This window comes from Sinohyriopsis cumingii, unplaced genomic scaffold (genome assembly GCF_028554795.1).
Source record: "Sinohyriopsis cumingii isolate HCF-2022 unplaced genomic scaffold, ASM2855479v2 utg002115l, whole genome shotgun sequence".
Taxonomy (NCBI): Eukaryota; Metazoa; Mollusca; class Bivalvia; order Unionida; family Unionidae; genus Sinohyriopsis; species Sinohyriopsis cumingii.
The window spans coordinates 380,450-406,063 of NW_028316133.1; the positions used below are offsets into that span (position 1 = coordinate 380,450).

The 25,614-nt window shown below is 34.5% G+C and overlaps 1 protein-coding gene across 1 annotated transcript in view; it reads left to right on the forward strand.

Moving 5' to 3' along the window:
- Window positions 1-25,614, forward strand: part of LOC149771130 (adaptin ear-binding coat-associated protein 2-like) — a 59,940-nt gene that overhangs the window by 24,715 nt on the left and 9,611 nt on the right. The window contains exons 3-6 of the mRNA XM_089948842.1: window positions 1,594-1,698; window positions 11,987-12,068; window positions 18,507-18,615; window positions 23,615-24,036. Coding sequence (XP_089804968.1) covers window positions 1,594-1,698; window positions 11,987-12,068; window positions 18,507-18,615; window positions 23,615-24,036 — 718 coding nt within the window. The remainder of the gene's footprint in view (window positions 1-1,593; window positions 1,699-11,986; window positions 12,069-18,506; window positions 18,616-23,614; window positions 24,037-25,614) is intronic.

A 25,614-nucleotide genomic window follows, 5' to 3' on the forward strand; every position in this document is an offset into this window, starting at 1 on the left:
GATCATTTAGTTGATATTAATTTGAATAAATGCTCTTATTGATGTTTTGTATATAATTTTGTTTTTAAAATCCTGCATCATTGTCTACAGTTCATTGTATGTTCATCTTGATTTTGTCTGGTAACCAAACTGATTTTCCGCCATTTTGACAACAATGGTTGAGTGACACTGCTGTATCAACTTAACATTGCATGCAGGCACACATTGCTGTTTATTAGGCGGGTAAAACAAGTTATGTATTTATCCATATGCTGGTGTTTTTTATCACTACTATACTAATGACTCTTTTCTGGCTAGCCAATGAAATTGTTAAATTTATGGTACCTTTGGTGAGGTGTACACTCTATTCAGTCAGTCTTCATTGGGTGCACTCTATTCAGTCAGTTTTCATGGGGTGCACTCTATTCAGTCAGTCTGGAATCAGTTTTTGAAGTACATGTATATTCATAAATAGATGGATTTTTCTGGAAGGTTGTATGATATCAGAAACAAAAACAGAAAAATAACAACTTTGATTTCTTTTGACTTCTAAGTTTCATATAAAAACAAATTGATGTGTCTTTTGAAAGTAGGAAATCGCAGTTTGAAACTTATTGGTTTTCATTCCTAAATCTAAATATTGCTTGATCAGATTGGGATTTGCATGAAAAAAAATTTTAGTCACATTTTTACTTTGTATAAAGGCAAAGTGTTGCTCGTGCCCTAAAAGTTTTTGGAATTTATTTTAAAAAATCTAATAGAAAAGTGCCAGTGACATAGTTTTTCACGATTACTACGAGTTGCTCAGAAAGTTCCATATTAATAGAATGTAAACTTATATAACAAATTAGATAATGATTCTACATATTTTTGCATTTTTGCACACAAGGAAAGGTCCTTGCAGAATATATTAATATAAAATTTAATTTGCTGAATACGTTGCCTTGAGAAGATTGCATTTAAGAACATTATCACGATAAGGAGAGCACAAGGTCACAGTTTACACATTCAAATATTTTGTGCCGTTTTTACGCTTGTTGATGATGAGTCAGACCAAAATTACAGCAACAACAATTATTTGAGAACTGTTTCGATGCACAAATAGTATTTCATCTCTAAACAATGTTTATTAATTGTGAATTTTGAATTCCGTTGTTTTTCACATACTAGAACTAGTTGCTATTCGAAAAATGATGCATAATGCTTCAGCAGATCAGGGTCTGTATTGTTTGTGCACTTTTTTAATAGTAATTAACATAACAAGCAAACAAACTACTAAAAGACTTTGCAGACTTAGATCTGCTGGCACATTATGGAAAAAACAGATCTGAGTCTGTGCAGTTTGCAGTTGGACTCGACTTATAAGTGAGTACTTACGGTACTTTTTTCTGTGTAAATGCTGAATTGTGTACAGTTCTTTCCCTGATTGACAATGCAAGTTTATATTTATTAATCTGGGACATTCTCAGACACTGGAGGTAGTCCTCATTAAGTAACAATGTCACAAGCACTTTTCTGTAAGGTCACAAATAAAAAAGTTAATAGAAAAAAATACATGTGCAAAAACATCTTTTGACAGAGCTTAATATGATTGTACTGTATGTTTCTGTACAGGTGATCTGTTTGCCCAGTGTCCAGTGGACCAGTACCCAGGTGTGGCTGTGGAGGCAGTTACAGACTCCAGTAGATACTTTGTAATCAGGATTAAAGACCCTAGTGGTAAATATGCTTTATAAATACCGATAATCTTTCCTTCCTAAAGCATGTAGGGTACATGACAAATTGAAGGACTGTAAACATAAGGGAAATTCCTTTATTTTTGTGGGTATGAGTTTATTTGTTTTTGGAAAAATTACCGTATCTATTTACTTACAAGTCAAGTCCAACTTTAAACTACACAGACACAGATCTGTTGTCACATAACGCCCTGACAGATCTGGGTCCATGCAGATATTTTTAAAGAATTATTTAGTAGGACAAATAACACAGACTTTGATCTGCCAGCACATTATATGACATCAGATCAGGTTTGATGTTGTTTGCAGCTGGACTCGATTTACAAGTGAGAATATGTGTTAATATTTCATAGGTATTTAAATTCATGCATTTGAGAAGGAATCCTATTATTTCCATAGGATCATTGTTTCATCCTATTATTTCCATAGGATCATTGTTTCATCCTATTATTTCCATAGGATCATTGTTTCATCCTATTATTTCCATAGGATCATTGTTTCATCCTATTATTTCCATTGTTTCATTTTTTCAGTTTGTGGTTTGTAGCAACCACAAGTATCTATCCATCATAATTGCAGCAATACACAAAACTAGTCAATTCCTATTATGATGACTTAACACTGACATATGGCTTAAGCATGGTTTTCAAACATTTTTGTGAATGAATGAAAATTTTTAATGCAAAGCTTGATTGTTTTTAAATTTTAAATGTTTTGGCAATTTCTGATTATGTTTGTAAAGAAAAACCGCATACAAAAACAAAACTGTTTTCAATTTGACATAGCTTCTTTATCTTCACAGATTATTGACAGACAGACAGACATGGTACAAACATTGCCATTTAAACACCTCTGCATTGAAGTTCAACTGTCAAACTTCATTTTTGAACAAATCTGATCCACTATTATTATTATAATTATTATTACTGCTTCTATGATTTTTATCTTTGTTACTGTGACTTTATTGAATTTTATTCTAATTTAAATCTTCAATCTGTATTCTTAAACCACTGCCAAAAGTGGTGGTGGCTGTACGGTAATCTTTGTGATTGTCCATCCATCACACTCTCTGTCATTCCATCCATCAAAGTGGACAATTTGAAAATCTTGTTATCTATACTCCTTCTCAATGAATGGTCATATCAACATTTGGTTTTCACTAAAATACTTCTTAAAATGTCTGGTTGGTCCTAAATGAAACTTATCTTGATTTGATGTTCTGTGTGGCCACCATTTTGAAAATCATGTTTCTTTTACTCCTCATGTATAGAAAGGCACATGGACATGGGGATTTTCACCGTAAATCTTCCCATGATGCCTAGTTGGCCCTAAATAAAAACAGTTCAGATCTGACATCCAGAATGGCTACAATGGAGGCAATCTTGAAAAGTTCATTATCACTGCTGTTCCTGAATGGATAGCCATATCAGAATGGGGTTTTCATGAAAAGACTTGTTATGATATCTCATTGTCCTAACTGAAAACTGTGCTGAACTGATATTCAGTATGGCTGCCATTTCAGCCATCTTGAAAATCTCGTTAACTACTCCTATACTAAATGTCATATCAAGGTGAGGTTTTCAACAAAAAAGTATTAATAAGCTGTATATTAGGTCTGTGATTCAAATATTGTCAATCTTACGATATATGTGACCGCTCTGATGCCTACTGGTTAGAGCGTCTGCCTTGGACATATGAGGTTGCGGGTTCAAAGCCCGGCCAAGTCATACCAAAGACATAAAAATGGTACTAACAGCTGCCTTGCTTGGTGATCAGCATTAAGAGGTTAGTGTTAGGACTGGTCGGCCTGGTGTCAGGATATTGTCACTGAGTGGGAGATGATGATTGTTAAAAATCCAAGTCACATCACATCCAATCTTACGTCAGTATGGCTGCCACAATCTTGAAAACCTTGTTATTGCTGCTCCTTCTAAAATATTTATCTTTCTCCACAAAAATGACTTATAATTTCATGTTGGTTTTAGATGAGAATATTGCCAACCTTTCATCCAGTTTGGCTGCCCTAACAGCCATCATCTTGTAAATCTTTCTATTTCTACTCCATCAGAATGGGTTTTCTCCAAAAGACTAGACAAAATAATATTTGTGAGTTCTCTTTTTTCTTCCTCCACGTACTTGAACATTTGGTCACACAAAGTGGTGACAAATTTAGCCATTTTGTCTTTATGCAATAATATATGTGTTGAACTTCTGCCAGGTTTGTCTTCAGCAGGGCACGTTGTAAATATGATATTCACTATGATTTTATACCACTCAGCAGGTTCTAATTAGTAAAATTTCACTATATTCCTATTCATCTTTGTTACCCCTATTTTTTTGCCTGATCTGATATTAAAAATAAAAATAATTTTTCTTTATGTACTTTATGCTGTTATAACAATTCTTCAACACACTACATTCCTCATTGTTTTCTTCTTTCTGAGTTTGTGTGAGTTTCTCTAAGGCAGACTGTTTGGCTTTGGCTAATGTAGACCCCATCAAATTCATCAGAGTACATAATTTCAGGTATGATTAATTATTTGCCCTATGAAAATCCTATTAAGAGTCATGAAGTGTCTAACCAATGTTTGCAAATTTTCTTTCTCTATTTTGTAAATGATCTTAATTTTATCATGGACTCCTGTACTTTTACAGGTATGGCCTACAATATTCCATATATGCCTTTATGAAATATATTAATGGTGTCAGCGTTCAAGGGGCAGATAATCAGGTGACAGTGCTTACCATTAAATTTGCAAAGTTAATCATCATCACCTTGAAACCAAATCATGAGACTTGCATTAATGGTTCACTTTAAGATGCTGATTGGATTTTTTGCAGTGCTCAGATAACTCATTTATTTTTTTCCAGCTGCATGGACCAATTGATGATAGGGATAACTCATTTGTTTTCCTGTTGCAAGGACCATTTAATAATAGGGATAACTCATTTTTGTTTTCCTGCTGCATGCACCATTTGATGATAGAAATAACTCATTTATATTTTACTGCTGCATGGAGCATTTAATAATAGGGATAACTTATTTTTGTTTTCCTGTTGCATGGACCATTTAATAATAGGATTAACTCATTTTTGTTTTCCTGTTGCATGGACCATTTAATAATAGGGATAACTCATTTATGTTTTCCAGTTGCATGGACCAGTTGATGATAGGGATAACTCATTTTTGTTTTCCTGTTGCAAGGACCATTTAATAATATGGATAGCTCATTTATATTTTCCTGCTACATGGATCATTTAATAATAGGGATAACTCATTTATGTTTTCCAGTTGCATGGACCAATCGAGGATATGAATAACTCATTTGTTTTCCTGTTGCAAGGACCATTTAATAATATGGATAACTCATTTATGTTTTCTTGCTACACGGACCATTTGATGATAGAAATAACTCATTTATATTTTACTGCTGCATGGACCATTTGATGATAGGGATAACTCATTTATGTTTTTCTGTTGCATGGACCATTTGATGATAGGGATAACTCATTTATGTTTTCCTGTTGCATGGACCATTTGATGATAGGGATAACTCATATATGTTTTCCTGTTGCATGGACCATTTGATGATAGGGATAACTCATTTATGTTTTCCTGTTGCATGGGCCAATTAATAATAGGGGTAACTCATTTTATGTTTTCCTGTTGCAAGGACCATTTAATAATAGGGATAGTATTGACAGTTAAACCTTGATTATAGATGTACTCCAATTCAGTATATTTGTTGAATAGTGTACCATCCTTATGGATTAATACCTCTCTATTGTCTGCCTTTTTTCATGGTCATTGGCATTGAGCTGTTTGGTTGGAGAATGCCTTTATTTCTTTGACTTTATTTTATGGTATAATCACTGTCGGCATAGGATTCATCTTGGCTATTTTGGTGTTTTCACAAATCTTGCCACTTGCTCTAGTCTTGCCACTTGCTCAAGTCTTGCCACTTGCTCTAGTATTTTAGTGGTATCTCCATGCCTGTAAAATGTCCTTCTAGTTTATTGCAGCATTACCTAAAGCAGATTGCAAATTTCTGTGTGTTGTGTTGATTCAATGTCATTTGCAGTCCTATTTTATGCCTATAAAATGTCCTTCAAGTTTATTGCATCATCACCTAAAGCAGATTGTAAATTTATGTGTGCTGTGTTGATTCAGTGTCAGTTTCCATCCTATTTCATGCCTGTAAAATGTCCTAAAGAAGATTGTAAATTTCTGTGTGTTGGTGTTGATTCAATGTCAGTTTTATTCCTGTTTCATGCCTGTAAAATGTCATAAAGCAGATTGTAAATTGTTGTGTGTTGGTGTTCATTCAATGTCAATTTCAGTCCTATTTCATGCCTGTAAAATGTCCTTCTAGCTATTGCAGCATCACCCAGTGCTAAACTGTCAATTTGATTCTGTAATCTGGTTAATTGTTGATTCATTCAGTGCTTGCAGACCTGCCATATGAGCAAGGACTACTATTTTATTATTATTTCAGCGTATTAATATCGTCTATAACAGTCTTCATTTGAGTTCTTAAAATTCCTGTTTTATTTTCTCTACTGCTCACATTTTTATATGATATTAATGTTTCGTCAAATGTTTTTACTTCATCCCTTAACTTGTTTAGATTTGTATTGTCTATATCACAGTGATATCTGTTTTTACTGGTGCTTTTTAAACTGATTGTGGCAGTACTCACTGTCGCTGGACAGGTTGAGTTTGATCAGGTTTAGATTGTTCACCTTCTGTAACTAAGTGTATAAAATCTGAAATATCCAGATCTCTGTTATTAATTTTCATTTTCCGTTGTTATTCTCTCATGTACATTCCGTCATTTGGTACCCCAACATCATTGATAAATCTTGGTATAGTCTGAACTGTATGTGTCATACCAATAACTCTACCTATATAAGTTTTATTTGGTTGATGTGTCATACCAATAACTCTACCTATATAATTTTTATTTGGTTGATGTGTCATACCATTAACTCTACCTATATAAGGTTTATTTGGTTGATGTGTCATATCAATAACTCTACCTATATAAGGTTTGTTTAGTTGATGTGTCATGCCAATAACTCTACCTATATAAGGTTTATTTAGTTGATGTGTCATACCAATAACTCTACCTATATAAGGTTTATTTAGTTGATGTGTCATACCAATAACTCTACCTATATAAGGTTTATTTGGTTGATGTGTCATACCAATAACTCTACCTATATAAGGTTTATTTAGTTGATGTGTCATACCAATAACTCTACCTATATAAGGTTTATTTGGTTGATGTGTCATACCAATAACTCTACCTATATAAGGTTTATTTGGTTGATGTGTCATACCAATAACTCTACCTATATAAGGTTTATTTGGTTGACCTGGGGGGGGGGCAAGCTTTTAATTTTATGAGCAATAAGTTTATGGACATCCATTATTTCACTTTGGGAGTTGTAAGTCAAGCATTTTTGGGTAATAGCTTGTTTTGTCATCATTCCATTTTAATATCATGTTATCTCTGACCCATGCATATAATTCTGCTAACATTGCATGATTCTGTGTTGCGCTGAAAGGTTTATTTACTTCAGCTGACCAAGCAAGTGATTTTGATCCACCAACACCTGGTGGTGCTCTCCCATCTATACCATCATCTGTGCGAGAACCGGTTGTTGAAGTAACAGATGCCAAGATTTTTTGTATGTCATTCGCATTCTGTTCCAAGATTTGAGTTTGATTCTTTGATTCTGAGTTGGTCTTAAATGAAAATGGTGCCAATCTTACATCCAATTTGGCTGAAACAGCAGCCAATCAGAAAATCTGGTTATCGTTAAAAGATACCCATGCTGGTTTCAGCACTCAGCCGTTACAAAGAAGCAGTCTCATCAAGGATTGCTCTAAATTCTTTACAGTCAGGTAGCATCGGTCTCTTGGAGGGTTTCTTGTCTAATACATGTTGTGGTTTAATTCAGATTCCTTAAATAACACTGGAGACATTAAACAATTGAAACGTACACTGACAAATAGAAATTAAGGTCAATTTATATAAACAAGATAAGACACGTTTATATATCAATTCAGATGACATGTATTTACATAAACAATGCCTTTCTTGTGAAGACAGATGCTTCATTTCACTACATTGAGTTGTTAAATACATATGACTGCTTCAGGTAGTTAAAAAGAATTGTTTTGGTTAGGAAACACCTGACATTTGACCATGGAAACTGGGCAACCATTCAATAGATTACTTTTATAGTGGAAATTCCTTACAAGGAAGTGCTAATGGCATTTGAAACCACTTGACCATCAAATGAAGGTGACCATTACAGCAGGTTCAATTGTATTGGTTGACGGAAACTCAAGAAAATGACTGTTTGATTCTGTATTTGAGTTCTGAGATTTAGACTCTTGTATACTGACACACACAAAAATCAAGTTCCACATAAATTCATTCATACAGCACAACTCATGTTGGACTGAATTCTTATTTTACCCCAATGGACATCCATGCATGTTTCAATAGTTTGTTGTAATTTTATAAATAGTGTACTGTAATATGTTATCCGATTCCCACAGACATTGGAGTGCTAGGTCAGGTGCCATTTTCATCATGTTTCATTTAATTTCATTTTGGTATTTTTGTAAAATGTAGTCAATTTCATTGAAATTTACAGTTTCATTTGATTAATGTAAATAAATATATAGGCATTCATCCTGAGTCAAACTGGTATCATTACCATACATACTGACTTACAAGTCCAATTTAAATGCAAATTACACAGACCCAGATCTGCCAGTAGATACAGCACTGGCAGATCTGGGTCTGTGTAAGGTTTTAAGTGTAGTCATTATGTGATGGCAGATTAGGGTATATATTGTTTGCAGTTGGACTTAACTTATATGTCGTATAAAAACAATTCCATTTTAAAACTTTGAATTATATTTTGTACATACACTGGCCACTTACAATAACACAGATACTCTGTAGAGTCTCCCATGCTAGCCATACAACCAAGATTACTTGGACATAAATATATACTCAATATTATTAATTTGCTTAAGTACCATATCTGTTCACTTGTAAGTCAAATGCAACTGCAAACAGTGTAGATCTATATCTGCCAGTGCATTATGCAGTGTCAGAACAGTGTCTGTGCAGTTTTGCTGTTGAACTCAACTTATAAGTGCATACATATGGTAATAATAAGTTGAATATATGTTTGGCATGTATGATACCTTAAACACATGACATTACACTATAGTCGATGAAAGAGACCATATATTTAACCTTAAATTGTATTGTCCAGAGATCCACCCCCACCCCCATTTCAGCCCATTTATTTTAGTACAACAGTAACTAGAGGAGGATTAATTGCCTGAGGGCACAGTCACATTCTGTTACATTTTGAATATCAGGTACTTTGTACTGATAATTGTTCTCTAATCTTTATTTACACTAAGTATTGGCTGGTTTCTATTGCATGGAAAATGTATGATGATGAAATAGTCACAGCTTGCAAGTCACAATTAAATGACAGATAATGTAAGTACAGTATATATGGATGCATTAGCAGATATTACTGCCCCCCCCCCTTAACAAGTGTTCATGGCTTGATCATTGCAAAAGCACATAAGACCAAGGTATATCACTGCTTATGTGATCACACATCCAAAGAATAATCCCTTTGAAATAGCCACCAGTATTTCAGCACTATTCCTATTCTTGTGTTTTGTGAAATTTTTTGGGTCGGGATTATTTCATATGCTGCCCAGTTGGATAAGAATTACTTTAGTACACAGTGTATGTTTTTCCAGAATCACTATAGTACATACAGATTTTTCAGAATTATCTGAGTACACATTGTGTGTTTTTCTAAAATTACTGGAGTACACAATGTGTGTTGTTCTAAATTGCCTGTGTACACACTGTGTTTTTCTAAAATTACCTGAGTACACATTGTTTTTCTCAAATTACCTGAGTACATGTGTTTTTCTAAAATTACCTGAGTACACGTTGTGTTTTTCTAAAATTACTTGAGTACGCACAGTGTTTTTCCAGAATTACTTGAGCATGCATTGTATGTTTTTTCAGAATTAATTGAGTACACTGTTTTTCCAGAATTACCCAAGTACACACTGTGTTTTTCCAGAATTACCTGAGAACACAGTTTTTTACCTAATTGCTTTAGTAAGTTTATGTTTTCCAGAATTAATTGAGTTCACAGTGTAGCACTAATGTGTTTTTCCAGAAATTATGATTTCTTAAGTAAAGCTGTCATATTTTCATGACAGATACCAATGTGTCAGAAATCCTGTCACTCAGATAACCAAAATAGGGGCTTTTTTTTACATCACCTTTTAAACTGTAACTGTACAGAAATAACTTGCCAAGAAATTTAGATCTTGAAATGTATTCATAGGTTTCCAATATATGATGTGACATTTTACTGTGTAATAAACTGTGGGTGCTAACTCCACAATTGAAAATTTCAGCTTCTGGAGAACATACAGTTGTCACTACAGTGTATGCTATAGAAGAAAACAAAGAAAAAAAGAAAGAACACTGACAAGGACAGTCATAGTAAACTAGAAAAATGCATTATGCCTAAACTAATTACATATAGGTTTGGTTCTCTACTTGGAAAAATGAGAGCTCAGGCACATGAATTTTTCCAAATGTTAGAAAATACAGTTTAAATAATACAAATAAAAACTGGAGGTCCACACTTGAAGAGATTTGTATAAGCAAAGTTGTGTTATTGTTGAATAATTAGCATATTTATTGTAGTGCTTATATGCATGAGAGTGCAACCAGTGACTTTGAGATATAGTTGGTAATGGCTTGAATTGAAATAAAAATAGCTAATAAGAACAGTAGTTTAGAAAACTGATGGTAAGTATTTTATGTAGAAACTTTACTATAAGCAAACAGTATGCTTGACTCTCAAAAGTCTGATGACTTCACCTCTAGTGTTCCTTTATCCAACCAATCATGAACAAGATCATGGAATAATCACTATCAGTTTGCTTCTAGCCAACCAATCATAAAGAAGATAGAATAATCAAGAGTTTATTGACAGAATATTGAATACTTAAGTAAACTTTGAATAAGAGTAGCAACACGTTGCGGTTGGGCAGGATATTAATTAATAGGTCTGTTTAGGTAAGCGTTGAGTGTAGGATAAAATGAAACCAACGGGCATTAAGTCCAACAATGTATGACAGTGATACTATGGGTATAATGTCCCCACCCCATTATAACTCAGAGTCAGTATCTCATATTGTGTAACTACACCAAAGTACACCTGGGTGATATGGTGCTGGAGATTACCATGGCTATCAGAGGTAATACCATAATTAAGGTTTTCTTCCTGTGTGATTCAATCCCCACAGAGACACATGGGAATCACTGTATTGCACATTCCTTGACATAGTTTTGACAGACAGACACCCAAACATATTTTTAGTTGAAACATTGTCGTCCTGTATTCATAGGGTGATGAACATGCTCTACACCTTAGGTCAACTGAAAGAAGTTAAATTACCATTACTTTTTAAAATTTTGATGGCTTATTCTTGTTATGCCCAATTTGTTGTTCCTTATATCAATGCCAAATTTGATGTTCCTTATATCAATGCCCAATTTGTTTCTGATATCAATATCCAATTTGTTGTTCCTTATATTAATATCCTGTTTATCATTCCTTATATCAATGCCCAATTTGTTGTTCCTTATATCAATGCCCAATTTGTTTCTGATATCAATACCCAGTTTGTTGTTCCTTATATTAATATCCTGTTTATCATTCCTTATGTCAATGCCCAATTTGTTGTTCCTTATATCAATGCCCAATTTGTTTCTGATGTCAGTGCCCAATATGTTTCTGATATCAATACCCAATTTGTTGTTCCTTATATCAATGCCCAATTTGTTTCTGATATCAATACCCAATTTGTTGTTGATTCTATTAATATCCTGTTTATCATTCCTTATATCAATGCCCAATTTGTTTCTGATATCAATGCCCAATTTGTTTCTGATATCAATGCCCAATTTGTTGTTCCTTATATAAATGCCCAATTTGTTCCTGATATCAATGCCCAATTTGTTGTTCCTGATATCAATGCCCAATTAGTTTTTGATATCAATGCCCAGTTTGTTGTTCCTTATATCAATGCCCAATTTGTTTCTCCTTATATCAATGCCCAATTCGTTCCTGATATCAATGCCCAATTTGTAGTTCTTTTATCAATGCCCATTTTGTTGTTCCAGGGAGAAGTGCATTTATAGGCATTGGTTTTGAGGACAGAGGGGATTCCTTTGATCTGAATGTTGCTTTACAGGATTACTTCAAGTAAGTGAGGCTTTTTACCCATTGATGCATCATGAGTGAGTCCAGGGGACATGTTCCCCATCCCAAGCTATCAGTGTCCCCTTAATTTAACAAATCCCCATATCTTGATTATCGTATGAGGACAGAGATACATTAAATGTCCACTTGACAGCTCAACCAGTGTGCAGCACTGCTTACTGCTAAAGACGTGTTCATCGTTGTTCTGGAGCATCCAACAGGACTGATTTTTTACAAATTTGAAGATGTCTAAATTGGACATTGGTAGATTGTGGTTATAAACATATATTCAGACTTATTAAAATCATTGTAACTTGCACATAGTTATTAGTCATCACTTTATAGTTGTGATGGCTTGAAGTATATGGTGCTGTATACTTGTCCACAACATTGTAGAATTCCTTTAGAACTCCTTAGTGCTATTGAAGTGAACCTCTACCAAGATTGTGGAATTGCTTCTTTAGAACTCCTTAAGGACACACGGTACTAATTATACGGAAGAACTGTGAACCAGTCTAGAGATGGGTGAAGAAATAATAGAGTATTTACAGGTTTGGTGGTCCATAATTGGTTAATAATGAAAATTAAAATTTTAGGACAAATATCTTTTGAGAGCTTATCCTATATGTAATGTAAAAAAAATATTGACAAATTTCTACTGATGCAATTTTAGCATTTTTACAGGCTTGACTCAGGAGTACTCAATACTGAAAGTAGCACCTGATTCATTTGGTGCAGAATCAATAACACGTGTTTCATGCACATGTATGTAAACAAATTGCCGCGGGTCATATGGTGTTCTCCACACATAAGCTTGCACCAAGGTTAGATGTGCACGAAAAATTATAGGTGTCATTATCAGCACCCATAAATTTTAAGTTATTGAATTTTGAATATGATAGTGTTTCCATATATTTACCATTGGAGTGGAATTAGTACTGTGAGTCCTATATGCGATCTGTACCATAATAGGAACTTGTTGTTTCCATGGTTACCATGTGCATACAGGGTATCAATTTGGTGGTTTTTACATATGACAATCATAATGGAGTCTTTTTATCATGGTTTGCATGTGATTTTGGAGAAAAATTCTATACAAAAGACAGATGGGGATGGTTTTATACACTGGAGAGTGGAAGTAGATAGCTCAGGCCATAGGGAAAAGAGCATAGTATGGCCTGATGGCAGAATTTCATATGATGGTACCCATAGATTGGCCTATATGGTTAAATACCATTTAACACATGCAACAATTCCCCAAAAGGGGGTGGGGGTGGGGGAGATTTTATATGTAAGCCACTTATGTCACAATCACTTATGTATCAGTACTGATCATTTAACTTTAGAGACACACTCAGCAGATCAAAGCAGAGAACATTGTAAAAATAAGGACTGTGCACAAAACTGCACATGCTGCATTGCCTCAACCTGTAAATTTAATTATTATATGTCGAGTCACATTGAATATCAATTATACCGGTCTTATTTCTTATCCTAGAATTAAACTCCTTGACACCTATTCTATGTTCAGCATGTTTCTCATATTGGTACATTACATTTGTGGGCAAACAGTATTGGAACTTTTCTGCATTCCTTTTGTTGAGGGAGCAGGGAGGGATATTTTCACTTAAAATAATAGTTTTCAACCCTTCATTCCCAATATGTCTGCAAAAGTCCTATCTGTATTACATTCTTTACACAGGCAGTTTTTCTTCCCCAACCTCTCTTCATACAGTTGAAACATTCTTGATGTATAACTGCATGGTGAACATACTGCTCTCTCCCACCAAACCAGATCTCTTTTTTCTTCATGTACCAAGTCCCATGATAGAAAACCTTTATACTCAGGGTGTTGCAACTTGTGGTCTCAGAACACATTATTCCAAATCTCAGCATTTAATTACTGTGTGCACTAAGCGATATGTGTTTTGTTCACCATATATGTTGTTGTGAATAAATGAAAACAAGCTTCATGTCAGAAATATGGTTTCATATTTAAAACAAAAGCTATTTATAAAACCTACATTGCTCTGTTCTTACCATCAAGTAATATTAAGGAATCATTTAGCTGTAAATTAGAGCTTGCTATTTGGTTTGCCAAATCAAGGTGTATTACCTCCCCTTTGACTGTAATTGAGTGATTGCAATGTTTGCTTTGTTTCTCTTTTGTTCAATAATGTATGCATTTTTTCAGCTTTATATTGAAAAGTAAGTAGTTTAACACTGCTTATAGTGGAAAGTAGCCACAGTAATGATTTTGAGACTTTTTCTTAACTTTTTATGAGCTTTGGGTAAATGTAGGTATATATTTATGTATTAGACAACTTCAATATGCAATTCAATTCTATTACTTAAATTTAACAAGTAGTGTATTCAGTGACAATTGTTATCTGTGTCAGCATATTGCATAGAGACATGAACTTGTCTTGGCATAGCAAAGTTTTTCACACATTTCTCCACCTTCAGCATACTTAATAGCTTGAGTCATAACAGTTTGTGCATACACTTTCTGTCTCCAACACCAATGTCAGCATTATAGGAACTTTGCATAGCTTTTTCAAATTTGTCTCTTGTTGTCCTTATGTAACATACCTCATGTTGACATGTTATTTGGGTTGATACACATTCCCCCCCCACCTTGTTTTGGAGAACATTACCAGGCTTGAAGAAATTACTCTGTCTATTCTTTGCTTATTCACCCTTCCCCATAGTTTTATACCAAAAAGTAGCACTATGTTATTTAATTATTCAGTATAATAAAGCTTATGGAACTCTTCCTTGGCTTTTATACCTTTTTATTAACATTTGGGGGTCATGAATCACATGTGATGATAGTTTAAATAAGTTTGGAATGTCAGCATCTCTTGATGCTTCATGGGTGTGTGTATTTGTTTTAGTCACAAAAGGGCAATGGCCTCTTATCATTTTGACCTGTCATGTGGCACACTTATTTGTTTTGTTTGATTGATGTGAATAGGGATGCACTGTATCTTATTTCTGTGAGAGTCAGCAAGAAAAGAAATGCAATTTTGAAATTTAAAACATTTAAAACTTGTCTTATAGCCAGTGAGAGATGAAAATACAATGAGTTATGTAATTTGATACCCTGTGATGTCATACTTGCTGATGTCAGCATGCTTGTGTTTCTTTTGTGCAGCATGCATGCCATAGAAAGATAACATGAAGATACAAAGGCAGAAAACAATTATTTTAATAACAAGAATAAGCCATTAATAAGTACAATACAACACAGCAACATGTAATGCGGATGCAATTTAACTATAGATATTGGTATCACATAAAATGCTATTGCACTATTATCCATGCACAAGCATGGCCAATTCTTTCTTACAATTATGCTCTAATATCAAGGAGTAAAATACAACTTTTTCAAAAAAAATTAAATCTGGTTATAGGACACACGGTACTAATTATATGGAAGAACTGTGAACCAGTCTAGAAATGGGTGAAGAAATAATAGAGTATTTACAGGTTTGGTGGTCCATAATTGGTTAATAATGAAAATTAAAATTTTAGGAAAAATATCTTTTGAGAGCTTATCCTATATGTAATGTAAAAAAAATATTGACAAATTGCTACTGATGCAATTTTAGCATTTTTACAGGCTTGACTCAGGAGTACTCAATACTGAAAGTAGCACCTGATTCGTTTGGTGCAGAATCAATAACACGTGTTTCATGCACATGTATGTAAACAAATTGCCGTGGGTCATATAGCGTTCTCCACACATAAGCTTGCACCAAGGTTAGATGTGCACGAAAAATTATAGGTGTCATTATCAGCACCCATAAATTTTAAGTTATTGAATTTTGAATATGATATTGTTTCCATATGTTTACCATTGGAGTGCTATTGAAGTGAACCTCTACCAAGATTGTGGAATTGCTTCTTTAGAACTCCATAATGCTATTGAAGCGAACCTCTACTAAGATTGTTAAATTGCTTCTTTAGAACTCCTTAATGCTATTGATGTGAATCTCTATTAAGATTGTGGAATTGCTTCTTTAGAACTCCTTAGTGCTATTGAAGTGAACCTCTATTAAGATTGTGGAATTGCTTCTTTGGAACTCCTTAATGCTATTGAAGTGAACCTCTACCAAGATTGTGGAATTGCTTCTTTAGAACTCCATAATGCTATTGAAGTGAACCTCTACTAAGATTGTTAAATTGCTTCTTTAGAACTCCATAATGCTATTGAAGCGAACCTCTACTAAGATTGTTAAATTGCTTCTTTAGAACTCCTTAATGCTATTGAAGTGAACCTCTATTAAGATTGTGGAATTGCTTCTTTAGAACTCCTTAGTGCTATTGAAGTGAACCTCTGTTAAGATTGTGGAATTGCTTCTTTGGAACTCCTTAATGCAATTGAAGTGAACCTCTACCAAGATTGTGGAATTGCTTTAGAACTCCTTAGTGCTATTGAAGTGAACCTCTATTAAGATTGTGGAATTGCTTCTTTAGAACTCCCTAATGCTATTGAAGTGAACCTCTACCAAGATTGTGGAATTGCTTCTTTAGAACTCCTTAATGCTATTGAAGTGAACCTCTACCAGGTTTGAAGAATTACTTTAGAAGTCCATGAAGCTACTGAAGTTAACCTCTTCCAGGTTTGTGGAATTTAGAACATCTTAATGCTATTGAAGGGAATGTCTACCAAGTTTATATAATTACTTTAGAACTCCTTAATGCTATTGAAGTTAACATCTATTAGATTTTGGCTTACTACCCAGTCCATCTGTCTGCTATTTACTGTCAGTAGTAATGATGGTACATTGGGCCTGGGCACAGTCCATACTAAACTTGGAAGTAGACTGTTCAGTTTCATTGGTGGGGATTGCTGTTCAGTAAATAGTTCTGTCATTTGCAGCAACATAAAGGTTATGAAAAATGATAAATGCCTTTTATCAGTTGAAAAAGAGGCTTATAACTATGGTTTGGTAATTTTTTTATTTTAAATTTGATTAAATGATTTAACTTTTGGGTCCAGAACCATGAGAAATAGGCAACAGCGGAGTCATTGGGGATATCTGTATTTCTGACTTCATTGTTAGAAAAATTATATTTAAAGTATATTTATATTTTATATGATTAATAATATCAACTGTTACATGAAAGACAACAGGTGAAAATACATGAGATTAAATTGGATGGTCACATTGACCGAGGGTTTTCACTAAAGGATTTCTTATGATGTCTAGTCGGTCATGAATGGGAAGTCACATTTACATATAGTTTTCAATTAAAGATTTCTTATAATGTCTAGTTGTTCATGAATGGCAAGTCCCATTGGCATAGAGTTTTCACTAGAAGACATAATGTCTAATTCATCCAAATTGAAAATGATGCTGATTTGAGCTTCAATAATGATCTCCATGGTGTTCATCTTGAAAATTTTGCTGTGGCTCTTCCACATGGATGGATGGATGGTCAAATTGAGGTGGGTTTTCATCCGATAATTTCAAGTCATGTGTATGGGGCCCTAAATGAAAATGTGCTTATCATGGTCAGTATGGCTAGCATGGCAGTCATGTTGAAAATCTTGCTACTTCTTCTAAATGTAAAGTCATACCAGCACGGAGTTTTCACCAGATTTATTAGGATGTCTGTTTGGTTCTAAATGAAAATATTGTTCATCTAATATATGAGCATCTGGAAAATCTTGTTATTGCTTCTTCACCTGAATATATGGTCTTATGATTAAGTGGTTTTCACCAGAAGACCCCATATGATATCTGATTTGTCCTAAATGAAAATGGTGCCAGTCTTAATCTAATATGGCTGCCACACTAGCCATCATGAAAATCTTGTTATAGCTCAAGAACATCAGAAATGGTCTTATCTTGGATTCTTGGAAATTCTTGTCAACTGGTAGAGTATCAGTCCCTTTGAGGGACGCTTCTTTGAAGATTGGAACAAGTAATTTCAAAGTGTTTGCTTATACAAGTATTTGTAGAATCGCTAATGGATTTTTGTGGCATAATTATACAGTTAACATTCATTTTACACTGTTTGGCCTTTAATTGATTTAACTTACTTTGACCACTATATTGCTCTCTGCTGTCCTTAAGTTGACATTTCCACTCACTGAGATTCACACTTCAGAGCAGTCTAAGCATAGTTCTATGATGCTGCTGGCTGCATAGGGATGAGTAAATCTTCTTTCCACCACTGTGGATATGGAAAGCTGCCACTGAGGCTTAAACCTAGGATTTCTTGCACATAGGTCAAATGTATATGCCACTAGATTAAAAAGTCCACACCATCTAGTTAGGGGAGATAAGTTGTATTACTTAACATCAACCAATTAAATTCAGTTTTTTAGGCCAGAGTTAGTTGGGTGAACAGTCTAAGTCCCACTTGTGCCTCTTGTTTCACAAGGTTTCAGATTCAGGTTTCATGCCATTGTTTCTTGTTTTGCAGACATTTGAAGCAGGAAGAGGAGGCAGCCAAAGCGGTGGGGGATTTGCAGAAAGGACCCAAACTGGACCTGGGCTTCAAAGAGGGACAGACAATCAAGATCAACATCCAGGTAAAAGTGCTTTTAGTTTTTTGTTTTGCATGGTGACAGTGTTGTCATTGTTGTTGGCAGATGCATAAACATTAAGTTTTTGTCCAGATTCCTGCTTGTGAATTGATGATGTCCATCTGTCTGTATGTCTCAGACACTGTTGTTTGTAGAGTCACATGACTCGGTATATAACTATTTCATTAGGAGTGGTACAAACTAGGTAACTGCAAAGCTGTACTAGGCTACGTGTTGTGTTTAGCTCACTGTCTCTGATGCTATAACTTGTCGAGTCTTGCATCTTGGAATAAAGATGCATCATGAAGAGTACTATACCCTTTAGTCAACACTCAGTGGTTGTGACCTGTATTTCCCACTGTGTTGGCCTCCGTTGACCTTTGCAGTTTTCTTTGTATCACATACATTACTGCCTTTGAGTCATGTAACCTAATATGTAGATGTGCCAAGAAGATTAATACACCAATAGTCAAAGCTAAGTTGGTGTCATGTATTTTTCACAGTCCTGTGGCCTGCATTAACCTTGGTGTTTTGCATAGTTTTATAGTATTGCCTGCAGTCATGTAAATTTGTATTTAGATGTTTCACTAAGTCATTGCAACCTACATTTCATAATCCAGATGAGTGTGAACCTTTGTGTGCTAGCCAATTTGCTTTCATGCTGTTAATGATGAGTGATTTAACTTTAAACATAAGATAAATCAAAAGAAGTGCTCCACCATTTAGACAAAACAAAACTTTGTGATTCATCCCTAATATCATGGAAGGTACTGCTAATGTTAAAAAGGAAGTCACAGTAACCTAGTTTTCAGACTCCATTGTTAACATTAACTTTTTGCATCTAGCTCATTTTCTTTGGCACCATTGCATGTCATGAAACGTATTGGGTATATTTCTGTTGGAGGTTGCTACTCACAAAAGACAAGTGTAAGTCACAGTGATCTACCTTTCCTACTTTAGTGAATATCTTTTTACAGTTAGCTTCATTTCAATGACACAGTTTGATTTACAGTTATGCTACTTGATGGATGTATTCATTTTAGTGAGTACTGCTCATTTTAATGCTCCATTTATAATAATTTTGCTTCATCTCAGTTTCTCTGATACTGTTATATGTACTTTCATCAGATTTCATCATTTATTCATGGGGGTAGATACTTCTAACTATTGGCAAAAGTATGTAACTGTGACCTACTTTTCCTTCTCCAGTGAAAAATGACGTGTTTCCATTTAGCTCTATTTCACACACACATACACATACACACACACACACACACACACACACACACACACACACACATATATAGTCCTAAGTGAATGAGGAGTGCTGCTTGTTTGGTTGTCTTGCTTCTTTTTGTGCTCCACTGATAATATTATAATTATTTTATTGTATGATAGTTCCTCAAAATTAGTTTGAGTTTTTCCAACATAAATAATTTTGATAATTCATTGGAGTGAAATATGAGAAATATTGTTTTACTTATGGTAAGTTTGTCCACCTGTGTGCAAAAATACCAGGTTCAAATCATGCAAAATGTTTATTTTTGTTTTCTTCATTTTTTTGTTCATGTGTTTTTTGCCTTCAATTTGAAAAGAGATTTATGTTACTACTGATATTTTCAAAACACAGTAGAACATGTTTGCTTAAGATACTGCAAGAAATATGTTACTTCAGTCTGCTATACATCTTGTCAATATGTTTGAATATAAAATACAAAGAAAGTTTGCTTGTTCCAAGTGATTAATAAATATATTCCATCTCATGGGTGAAGAACTCATTGTAGTTTCATTCATGACTTTGCATCTCATGAAACAGAGTATTTCTTCCACTAAATGAAATATATGTTATTACTGCATTGCAAACAAATATCCTTTCCATATTTAACCAGATTTTACTGATGGGTTTGCTGGGGCAATCCCCATCATGAAAGCTCTTGCTTGTTTTTCTTGTTTTTATTAATGTGCAGACTTGTTAAATGTATGTTACAGTAACCTGCCTTTTCTTGCTTTAATAACTTGACATGGTATTGGGAGTAATCCCTGGAAAACTAGGTGAGAGAATGCATTCATCGGAGTTCTTGTTTTCTCAGGTGTACTATACAGTCTTGTTAGTCTGACATGCCGTATATACACACTTATAAGTCAAGTCAAACTGCAAACTGCACAGACCCACATCCGCCTTCACATAATGCACCAGCAGATCAGGGTCTGTGCAGTTTTTTTAGCAGTGATCAGTAGAATAAAAATTTTATACTGGTCTGCAGCTGCATTATGCTATGGCAGAACAGGATCTTTGTTGTTGCAGTTTGACTAAACTTATAAGGAAGTATATACAGTAACAATATCTGGTATAAATGTATGATTTACCTATTGGATTATAGATCTTGTTATGTTGAAATGAATTAATGTCATGGCATGGTATACTCAAGAACAGTAAACTATCTGGCTATGTATTCCTTATTTCATTACATTTGCAATATTAAATTATTACTGAACAAACTAAGTCCAAAAAGTTAGAAATGACGTACAAAGTGAAACTTGTTTAGAAACCATTAAACTTATTTCTGAAATTACTTAAGTGTTGTAGTGCAAAAGGAAGGTTACTCCTGAGCAGCACAAATAATTGGCTGTAAGGAACCCTTTATTTATTTGTAGTGAAGAAAGACAGCTAAATTTACAAAAGACTCTGGAAATAATGCAGTTTCTATCATAAGAGACAAAATCATTGTGTCGTACTTAGATGAAGGAAGGAAAACTATACTTTTGGATAATTTCATTCCATTGGAAACAGCTCTGATAGACATGCTGGCCTGTTACTGTCCCAAAGTCTGGTTTTCTCTTGCCCCATCTCAAAGCATCATGAGGAAATTGTCTGTTCTGTAAGAAATTCTGTGGTTTGTAGATGTTTTTCAGTTTTGTTGCTTTTGTTCAGTATGTACACACATGTATTTATTAGTGTATGATGGCATATGAGCACAGTTAATGGCTGTATGGTGCAAACTATAGGTAGCATTTTTTTTAAAAAAATGTAAAGATGTAGAATTGCCCCAATTTTTTTTCAATATTAATGAATGAACGATTCCTCTACAAATAGGATTAATTTAGGAATGCAGTTGAAAACCAAACTTTACCTTTCACTTTCCTTGTCCCAGTAACAGTTTAAGGTTTATGCATCTGTCTTGATTATTACACCGTGTATTTATCAAATTAGAAAGGAAGAAAGCATACATTTTAATTATTTCTAACTGATAGGAGTACATAGATTACATTATTTTAATTATAAATAGGTAAAAACATTTCCTCAACTTCCTGTAAAATAAGCGATTTAATGTTTTCAGAATTTTAGGAATAAATCTCAATATAATTCATGTTCAATTTTGAATTAATCCCTTAAACATACAGTTGTAAAGTTTTAAACTCACCTGCAACATCAGTGACAGTTATAGTTCAACTACATAGCCACTGTGGTATAACAACACCTGCAATATCAGTGACAGTTATAGTTCAACTACATAGCCACTGTGGTATAACAACACCTGCAATATCAGTGACAGTTATAGTTCAACTACATAGCCACTGTGGTATAACAACACCTGCAATATCAGTGACAGTTATAGTTCAACTACATAGCCACTGTGGTATAACAACACCAGCAACATCAGTGACAGTTATAGTTCAACTACATAGCCACTGTGGTATAACAACACCTGCAACATCAGTGACAGTTATAGTTCAACTACATAGCCACTGTGGTATAACAACACCTGCAATATCAGTGACAGTTATAGTTCAACTACATAGCCACTGTGCTATAACAACACCTGTATGTATTCTCATGTAGGAATTGTTTTAAAATAGCTTTGAAATGTTACGTACTTTTGGGATTGTTAATTGTCCATCATCAATCCATCTGTCAGTTAGCACAGGTTTTGTTATTTGTTACTCCTCCTAAACTACTTGGACGATTGCCATGAAACTTTAAACACACACATTAATCTGAAGGTCCAGTTGGTCCTAAATGAAAATGGACCACTCCAGTGGCCTTGTGGTTAGCGTGTCCACCTCAGATGCAGGAAGTCACGGGTTGGAAACCCGGCCGAGTCATACCAAAGACTTATACAAATGGTACTAACAGTTGCCTTGCTTGGCACTCAGCATTAAGAGGTTAGTGTTATGACTGATCAGTCTGGTGTCAGGGTAATGTGACTGGGTGGGACATCATGCTACATGTCTGCAGCATGATGCCCCAGTGCTAGCCATCACTATAAACTGCCACACTGCAGACATTGTAGTGACATGACTGAAATTTTTTAGAGCTAGGTTAAAAATACAACTCACAAATACACTCACATCCCTACAGCAGCCATCTTGAAAATCTTGTTATCATAATTCTTCCTGAACGGATGGTCATATCAGCATTGGGTTTCCCTAAAAGACTTGTTGTGATGTTTACTTTGTTAAAAATGATAATGGTGCTGATAAGATAGCCAATATGGCTGCCATGATAGTCATCTTGAAACTATTGTTATTGCTCGATCACCTGAACAGAAAGTCATATTGACATTAGGTTTTCATCACAAGACTTCTTATGATATCTGGTTTGTCCAAATAGAAATTAAATGGCTTGTAAAATAAGTGATAAGTTATTAAATGTGTTCAGTATATAAAAGCAATTTTTATTATTATAAAGTACATTTGATCAATAGGATGGCATATCACAGCAGTATATAATAAAGGTGAATCATGCGTAGGTGGGAAATAGTTACCCATAATGCTGAGAGAAAGAAAGGCATAAATGATCCTGTATTTTAATGGATTTTTTTTTTACATGCTCTGGTCATAATTCAGTAAATTCAGTAAAAGTCAATGAATATTATTCATACTTTCATAAATAATAATTTTAAGTAAAAAAATTAAATCAGATTTGTGCTCCTCATGTAAGTTCTTTATATAAATTGTATCTACCATTCTTTTCTTAAATCTTTTGTCCTGTCTTTTGTTCCAGACAAAGAAGGGTGATGAATCAGGAACACATAAGCCTAGACATCGGACACAGGGACAAGGAAGAGGTGGAAGTGGGTTTGGTCTCTTACCCCCACCCCCAGGGGGATTCAAGATTAACCCACCCACAGGTGGCATGTCAACCCCACAGCAAACAAACACTACTCCACAGCATTATGTGTCTCACACGAACTCTGCTTGTAATGTAGATCTGTTTGATTTTGACTTTTCATCTAGCAGTCAGAGTTCTAATGGCCAGTCTATGAGTCAGTCTACGAGTCAGTCTACAAGCCAGGTGGAGAATTTAGTGGGATTCGATGAGGATTTTGGTGGGTTTAATAATGCTCAGTCACAGTCAAAAGGAGCTTCTCAGTCTTCAGATCCATGGGGCGATTTTGCTAGTGCTAATAACAGCAGTAGTGCAAGGTAATTATTGTATGTGGAAAGTCTGACAGACAGACATTAATAACATCTATACTGGTAACTGAGACCACTGCTTCATGATGCAGATAGCAGATAGCAAAATAGTGATGAGAAGTACTTTTGACTTAAAGAAACAGACTGTTCAGGTTACAAAACAGACTGGTCAGGTTACAAATCAATCTGGTCAGGTTACAAATCAGTCTGTTCAGTTTATAAATCAATCTGTTCAGGTTACAAATCAGGCTCTTCAGGTTACAAATCAGTGTTCAGGTTATAAATCAGTCTATTCAGGTTACAAAACAGACTGTTTAGGTGACAAATTGGGCAGGGCCCCGAGTGGCTGGGTGGTCTAAAGCACTCACCATTATGGATTACTGCCATCTCACCTCTGTCTGTGTGAGTTCGAGTCTCGGGCTTGGCTAATGTGGGTATGTGAGAAAGCTTGCCAGTAGCTTCTTGTGGGTCGGTGGTTCTTTCCAGGGTTTTCCCCAGTTCTTCCTCCACCATTAATACTGGCTGCCATGTATAGCCTATCTTGTGCTGAAAAATGGTATTAAACCCCAATACAACAACAACAACAACAAATTGGGCTGTTCAGGTTACAAATCAGGATGTTCAGGTTACAATTAATACATTCAGGTTACAAAAATAGCCTCTTCAGGTTACAAAAATTATTTCATATCAAATTTATTTGAAAGAATTAACCTTAAAGTATTTATAAGTTGCTATATATATTTATTATTTTCAGTTGTAATAATATGGCAGGTATAGATTTAGCTTGACAAAAGTGGCAAGGCAATTTGACCTTTTATAGACCAATCATTTGAAATTGGTGAAGTGTTGTGCATGCATATTATGTGCTTATGATAAATGCGTTCATTCACTATGCATACTAAAGTAACTTTAAAAAAAAGATTAATAAATAGGACTAGCTTTAATACTTTTTCACATTGAACTTTTAAGTCAAGTTGAAAAAAAAGAAGACACATACCTTGTAATTCCATGTCTGCCATTCAACAATGTTTCACCTGACAAATGAGTCATATATAATGCCCAAATAAAAATGCACTTTTCTTTCATAGGATTATGTATAATTCATCATTTATAATGATACTAATGCTAATATTAAATTCTAATACTACTAAGAATAGCGTAAGTATTTACAAAAGGTAACTCAACTTATGTCCCTTGAAACTCTCTGTGACCAATCTCCTTGAAGCTCTATAATCATCTCCACACACACACACACACACACACACACACACACATATATATATATTTATATGGCTTCTTTTATTAAAAATATAAATTCTATTATCCAAAAACCCCACAAATCTGGCTGCCATTATTAAAAATGAAAAAAAATATTTAAACAACTTTATCTAAAAGGAACTGCTAAAAAGAATTTGACCAGTTTTCATAGAAAATGTTCTGCATAATGGATTTGGAGCATTGTGCAAATGATACTGCCATTAAATAGGATGAAGATGTAAAAACTACAGATACCTTGAAACAATTGTTTTGATAACATATGCAGCCAACATCATTGGAAGAAATTTAAACAGGATTCTATAGACCCCG